The sequence below is a fragment of the Fistularia commersonii genome, chromosome 31 (genome assembly GCF_037954325.1).
Source record: "Fistularia commersonii isolate RoL2024-O1a breed Wild chromosome 31, RoL_Fcom_v1.0, whole genome shotgun sequence".
Taxonomy (NCBI): domain Eukaryota; kingdom Metazoa; phylum Chordata; class Actinopteri; order Syngnathiformes; family Fistulariidae; genus Fistularia; species Fistularia commersonii.
Genome location: NC_141314.1, coordinates 1,644,564 through 1,652,151, shown reverse-complemented (window position 1 = coordinate 1,652,151; position 7,588 = coordinate 1,644,564). Strand labels below are relative to the sequence as shown.

Below are 7,588 nucleotides of genomic sequence, written 5' to 3'. Positions count from 1 at the left end.
TTTAGTGAACTTGCGTGCATGTATGCTTTCATCGCTATGTTGTGTACTTGATCTGTCTATAATAACAGCAAACTGCCAATCAGTGTCAGGGGTGTGAGGGCAGTCCAGAAGGTTCTAGAGGTCTATTTTTTTCAATTGCTTTTTATCAGTTTGTCTGGGAAAACTAGACTCCAGTGAAAAACAGCAATAAGTGTGATGGTATCTGACTTAGTAGATTTGGGTGGATCCTTTGAGGCCTGGCTTATACTGAATATTATGATGACCATTTAACAGGACAGTGTGTTAAATAAGGTTATCACAAAAACGGACTCTTCAGCATCTCCTGGTAGGTGTCACCCACCCCTGGTGCCACAGGAGATTTTCCTAAGTACCTCAAGTGACATAAGAGACCACCGGGGCTGATAAACAACCGAACATCTACCAGGATGACTTTTTTTTTTATTAGCAAGACATTGCCTTAGAATTACTTTCACAGGTAGATTTTCTATTTAAAATCCAGACCACCTAGAACTGATTAGATTATCATTTCAGAGTGATGAAAAAACACAGGTTTTATTGTATCCTAAATGATTTGTTTTGAGTTAATCAGCCTATAATTCAGCTTCTAGAAAAAGCTCAAATCGTTTTATTATATCGTGACGCCCCGATACAAGCAGGGAATATAGTTCCTGCACTGCAATAAACCTACCGCTCGATGGCAGGAGACGTGGGCCATTATGGGTGTGTTACCGTATTTGGCGTGTAGAAGAAGAAAGTCATCAGGAAGTATACCTGCGTAAACACCGACGAGAGGTACAGCCGTACCCTCAAAAGACACGAAAGTATGGAGAGTCCAGAGGTAACGTTCACTCTGGTGTACACCGTCTTCTCTCTCTGCTTCGTCTTCACACCCAACGAGTTCCGGTCGGCGGGATTGACTGTCCAGAATCTGTTTTCGTCCTGGCTCGGCAGCGAAGACCTTGGATTTATCCAGTACCACGTCAGGAGGACCAGTGTCACTCTGCTCGTGCACTCAGCTTTGCCACTAGGTACGTGTACGCATTCTCTCTCTCTCTCTCTCTCTCTCTCTCTCTCTCTCTCTCTCTCTCTCTCTCTCTCTCTCTCTCTCTCTCTCTCTCTCCACACACACTTTCAGACTCCAACAAGCACAAGCTATTGTAACTGATGCGCACAGCAGCTTTTGTTACAGTGACTGATGCTACAAATCAGACAGACACCAACACGTTGATTGACACACATGAAGACATGCATACACGCTTTATTCAGTCGTATTTGCACACACGGTGAAACATTCCCTGGCTTCAATGATTATAATCGCACACAATCTACATTTCTCACACTGATACCGACAGGCAATGATGGCAGGAAAGTTGTAGAAGGCGGTGATGTAGAGACAGTGGCGTTGAGGGTGAGATAGGAAGCAAAGCTGGAGGTAGCAGAGATGAGGACGATGTTGAGGTTCTCTCTGGGAGTGAGAAGGATAGATAGGATCAGGAAGGAGTCCGTCAGAGGGATTAGAGATGAATTAAGAGATGCCGACTGAGATGGTTCGGTCACATACAGAGGGGGGATCCTGTGTATAAATGTGGAAAGATTCTGACGTTGGAACTGCCAGGTAGGAGGCAGGAAGATGAGATTTATGGACAGAGTTGAAGAGGACTCGAAGTTAGTTGTTGTTGGAAAATGGGATACAGAGAATATGGTTAGGAAGGGAAGATGATTGGTTCTGGTGACCCCTGAAGGGAGCAGTCAAAAGGAAAAGGACAGACAGACATGCACAAGCTACAACCACACACTGATATACGCATATACACAAGATATAGTCACACTGACTGACACACAGAGAAATACACAAAAGCTATCATGCTCACATAATGTATGATGGAGTTTGCCCCCCCCTCCTCTCTGTCACACACACCCACACAAACACATATGCATACTTAGTATCCTAAAGGTGCTGTTTTTTTTGTGGACCAATACAGGTTACTACATGGGGATGTGTCTCGCTGCTCCGGAGAAGCAATTGGCATATATTCACCAGGTTTGTGTGTGGGTGTGGGGAGTCCGTCCGTCTTGCTTTCATTTATGTCACTCAGGCCTGTTATCTTCAGAATCACCATCAGAAATTGTATTTTGATCCCAGAGGAAATGCCGTGATCTAATTTTTGTGATGCTGTGGTCCCGTAATTAAGATTGAGGTGGACAGAAATGAATAAGTGAAGATAATGAAATAGAAGTTGTATCAGGATATAAGCCCCATTCATTTTACAACAAATTTAATCAGAAATATGCTATCCATTATAAGTCAGTCATGTGTAGAAGCTAGCCCAAGTCAAGTTACAATGTATTTGATGGCAAGAAATAAGCACTGCTCCTTCTACCACACACTTCTTTTCATTTTGGCTTTTCCCTTCAGGGGTCACCTCAGCGAATCAACCTCCTCCATCTGACCCTATTCTCTGTATCCTCTTCTCTCACACTAACTAACTACATGTCCTCTTTCACTACATTGATAAATCTTCTCGTTGGTCTTCCTCTAGATCTCCTGCCTTGTATTTCCAACCCCAGCATCCTTTTACAAATATGTTCACTATCTGTCCTCTGTACATGGCCAAACCATCTCAGCCTGACCTATCTGACCTTCTCTCCAAAACATCCTACATGTGCTGTCCCTCAATCGGACTTATTCCTTATCCTATCCATCCTCGTCACTCCCGAAGAGAACCTCAATATCTGTATCTCTGTTACCTCCAGGTCTGCTTCCGGTCTTCTCTTCAATGGCACTGACTCCAAAAAAACAGCATCACTGGTCTCACAGCTGTCACACCTTTCCTTTCATTCAGGCTAATTCTTTTCCACACTCTCCATTGCCCTAGACTGCTGAAGTATTTACGATCATCCACCTTCTTTATCTCCACTCCCTCAGGTTCTTCTCATTCACACACATGTTCTGTCTTGCTGCGATGAACTTTCATTCCTCTCCTTTCCAGAGCATACCTCCACCTCTCTAGATTTTTCTCCACCTGTTCACTGGAGATCACAACGTCATCTGCAAACATCATGGTCCATGGAGGTTCTTGTCTCACATCCTTTGCCAGCCTGTTCAAAGTTGATCCCTGATGTAGTCCCACCTCCACCTTGAATTTCTCTGTCACACTTACAGGACACCATACCACTGTCTCACAGCTGGCATATACATGTCCTGCACCAGCCTACCATGCTTCTGTCACTCAAGACTTCCTCATACAATACCATTGTACCTCCCTCGGCACCCTGTCGTATGCTTTTTCTAGGTCTGCGAAGGCACAATGCAACTCCCTTTGACCATCTTTGTTATTCTCTACCAGCATTCTTCAAGCAATCAAGCAAATACCACAATCTACCACACAGAGACACAAAATGCACACACAAAGCACATACACATTGCACGCTCTAGAATCTAAAGCTAATCTGATATCCTTTCTAGATCCTTTGATCTAGACTCTAGATCAAAGGATCCACAAGCTTCTTTTCTCTTGAGAGCTACTTTTCACCCTCACTGTTTCTTGTTATCCATGATGTTGTTGTTGTTGTTGTTTTCTGCTAGTATTTTCACATTGGTGTGACATTAAAACTGTTACACTGCTGTGACAAAGGAATTTCCCCTATGGGGATCAGTAAAGTTTATCTTATCTTATCCTACAAAATGAAGATGGCCAAGAGCTATCCATTCATTTTTGTAACATTTGTTACTCGTTGATCTTGCTTTTTGTTTTGTGTTTTGCCTGAACTTGTACAAAATTTCGGTGTCCATGTGTCGCATTTTTTATTAAAACACCACAAGCAAATTTTTGTATCACAGAATTGAAAACCATTTGGGCCTATTAATGTGGTCTTGACTCCAAGTTGTATAGCTGGAAATCAGTAATAGCAGACAGTATTTTAGTCCTGCTGCTATGATCACTGAATAACGTATTAGCCGTTGCGATTGTATCCTTTTCTTTTTTTAACAATGCCACCATCGTGAAACAAAACTCTGTTTCCTGCTGTCCGTGAAAATAACGCATGTTCGGCTGTGTCCGCTGCCCATCTCACATCTCTTGACTCATTAAGCTTGACAGCAGTGCAGCTATTTGATTGACAACTAATTGGCAAATAATAACTGAGTAGGAAAGTAATTTGATTGGTGAAATTGGTGAATTTCATTGGCTATAAGCTGAAGATTTGCTCCCAAGCTTTTAAATCTATGCACAAATTATTAATCCTTTCATTTGGAAAAGAGCTGGGAGCTACCAGTAACTTGTGAGCGACATGCAGGACACCCGTCCACCCCTACTTTAGATGTTTCTCCCTTCAATCTTCCAGGTGAGCGACAGCTGGCGAGCATTTCTCACCCTCTCCGTTTGCCTCCAGCTGGTCAGCTGGTCACTTGTCATCTACTGGTCCGGCTGGCGTTGGCACAACCACCCCATCAGCAAGGCCCTGCAGGCCCATGCTCGGCCTTCCCACTCCAGCTGGGGCTCCGTGGCCACCAGCATCAACACGGAGTTCAGACGCATTGACAAGTTTGCCACGGGAGCGCCCGGTGCGCGGGTCATTATCACCGACAGCTGGGTGTTAAAGGTGAACTCGGGTATTGGGATTGAACCTTTCCCACATTGTGTACACAGCATTCATACGGCATCCATACATGTGCATGCACAAGTACAATGCAGCATATATGCAGTGTCTGAGCACTCCTGTGTTCCACCCCGATCTCTGCACATTCTCTGTCCACTTCCCTTGAGTGAGTGGGCCAACTTCCCCACTCGTCTTTAATGATCATCTAGTACAAAGAAAGTGCAGACTTTCTTAGTAGTACAATGAAAATGAAAGGTCAATGGAAGTGCAGACTTTTTTTTTTTTTAAATATACATATAGATAATATGAATAACATGGCATTGTGTTGTTTAAGCTGAGTTGTAAGCTGCTGCAGTCTTCCTGATGGATTACACAATGAAGGCCTCGTGTAGTTGAACTGCAGGGTTGCAGGTCATCTGCTCAGTTCAACCTTAACAGTATTTTATTGAAATTTGGCAGTTAAACAGAAAAACCTAATTTTAGCAAAGGGTTAGCTTGACTATACGAGGGTGTATGTTTGCATAGAGACAACAGTCTATGTCTACCGAGCTAATATTATCAATCGCCTCTGCTGGCATGCCACTGCTGTACGCAGGTGACCACGTATCACGTGCACATGGCATCTCAGAGTGACTGCCACGTGACACTCACAGAGTCCCGGCAGCACTTGCTGAATCTAGACTCCGCCTCTCCCGTGCAGCTGCTCACCTTGAGGGTGGAGAGCATCAACCCAGCTGTGAGATCGTTTGACATCAGGTACAGGATTGTTTTTTTATGAAACAAAATGTCCACAGTTCCAAAGCCCCCTAACTCCCGAATCCTCCACTGCTCTCAGGTTGAACTCCACCGAGTATGCAGAACTCCGGGAGAAGCTCCATGCTCCCATCCGAAACGCCGCCAACGTCGTGATCCACCAGACCATCACTGAGCTTTTCCTGGAGACCTTCAGAGCCCAGGTGGAACTCAATCAGCCCTACACCCTCCCCAGCGGGCAGGTGGGTGAGGCAATACACTTGAAATTGTCTATCCCCATGCGATAACCAGCGTGTGTCAAATGTCACGCAGGAGATGGAGCCATGTATTGGCTGTATGCAGGTTCCTGCAAATACCAAGCTGCTACGCCTCTGTCAGCCAGATGGTAAGAATGTGTGTGTGTGTGTGTGTGTGTGTGTGTGTGTGTGTGTGTGTGTGTGTGTGTGTGTGTGTGTGTGTGTGTGTTTGTTTATGTCTGTGTAGGTGTTGTTGACACAAGCTTTGTCACACACAGGATGAATTAACTGTGTTACTCATATCCAACAAAGCAGCAGTGATGGCAAAATAATCACCACAAGCCCTCACTCAGCAAGAGTGCGCTACAGGTTACTTAGTTTAATTTCCTTTCTAATGATCTTCCAATCGGGCTGGTTTTAGACAGACGCACAAGATGCTGTGGGAAAAGGAAATAAATAAAACTCAAATAGAAAAATTTGAACATTTATCATTTTTTTGGTTTTGCATTTGTGAGTAGCTCTTGGACATGTTTTTTTCTATTAAGATATGGTGAGTGAAACCTGCATTGTTGTGACAGTAGTTGAAAACAGATGCGCAGAACCAAAATCACAGTGGTAGGATGCTTTAACACAAGGGTGAAATAAAAAAAAAAGATGAATTTACTACTGTTTCAACTAGGCAGAATGCTTGTCCACTTGTTGAATTTGTCATAAAATATTTGTTTTTGGGAAACTGTTTGTTGCAGGCACTTACGAGTCCGAGTGCCAGCAGTGTTTCTGCAGGCCCATGTGGTGTTTGTCCTGCCTGGGCCGATGGTTTGCCAGCCGCCAGGACCAGCAGAGACCTGAGACCTGGCTGTCAAGCAAAGTGCCCTGCCCCACCTGCAGGGCCAAGTTCTGCATCCTAGACGTGTGTGTGGTGCACTGACACACACAATCACATACTTTAACCGTCTCGCTCGGTGCGCCATTCCTAGTGATGACCCCGCAAGTCAACGGCTGCCCAGACTGTCATTACATAAAGACCGAAATCAGGCGAGAAGTGAAATGAAAAAAAAAATGCCATCTGCTTTCAACATCTCCACGGATGTCGCTGCCAAGGCTGTCATGTAATGTACTGTAATGACTGAATCTCACCTGCAGGTGGTGAAAGAGTTGCTTAATAATATTTTATCAAAAAATGGCACAAAAGCCAAAAAGGTACAAATATCATAAATGATCCATCTAGTTGACACATGAGTCCATCTGAAGGTGACCTGGTGACAGTAAATAAAGTACTTACTCTTGAATTTGATATAATTTCACTCAGCCTCGAACAAAAAAGGAAATGTTATCTCCTTTTTCTGAAAGGAAAGCGTCCTTAAATACCCCAAAGTGTTCATCTCTTTCCACAGGTGTTTTTATTAGTAGATCATGTTGGCCAGTGTCCAAAGTGTAAATAGTAGTTTAAAAAGAAAACTGGTGAATACATTTGGGAAACAGTTGCTGGAACTTTTTTTTTGCAGTTTGAAAAACACATGTAATGTGAGAATAAATAATGATGTGCTTATGATGCAAAAATGGCCCAGTGAGTGTTTTCTCGATCATATATTTGTGACCTGATTGTTTATTGTATCATGTTATGTTTCAAGAGCATTTACAAAAAAAAGTGCAGTTTACCAGTCAACTTTGCATGATAAGAGTATCAAATATCTTACATTTAGATGAGATAGAAATGCATCCAATGTTGGAGGTCACATGACACACTTCAGAGGATCAAGAGGACCTCAGACTTATCAATATAGCCACTTAGATACTGTCTGTCTTAGCTATTATGGTCAAAGGAGAACTTTAAAATACTTTATAAATATAATATGAATATTGTAACAGCAAAATAAAAAAAATGACTTTGAACTACCACCCTGGGTCTATCACAGGGCCTCATATTGACTTACAAGAATAGACATACCATTCAGTCCATTCAAATGTCATATAGAGACATGCAACATTCACTCATTCAT

At 43.2% G+C, this 7,588-nt stretch overlaps 1 protein-coding gene across 2 annotated transcripts; it reads left to right on the top strand.

The window, feature by feature from the left end:
• Positions 1-610: 610 nt before the first annotated feature.
• tmem129 (transmembrane protein 129, E3 ubiquitin protein ligase) lies at positions 611-7,148 on the top strand. Of its 2 annotated transcripts, none has more exons than XM_086178572.1 (7): positions 611-1,028; positions 1,983-2,041; positions 4,345-4,602; positions 5,195-5,355; positions 5,435-5,555; positions 5,665-5,737; positions 6,335-7,148. In XM_086178572.1, exons 1-7 carry the CDS (start codon positions 824-826, stop codon positions 6,514-6,516), a joined length of 1,059 nt encoding a protein of 352 aa, XP_086034698.1. In that variant the 5' UTR covers positions 611-823; the 3' UTR covers positions 6,517-7,148. The 2 variants fall into 2 exon arrangements, with proteins under 2 accessions (XP_086034698.1, XP_086034697.1); XM_086178571.1 differs by having other exon boundaries at positions 615-1,028; positions 5,435-5,594.
• Positions 7,149-7,588: the final 440 nt, after the last annotated feature.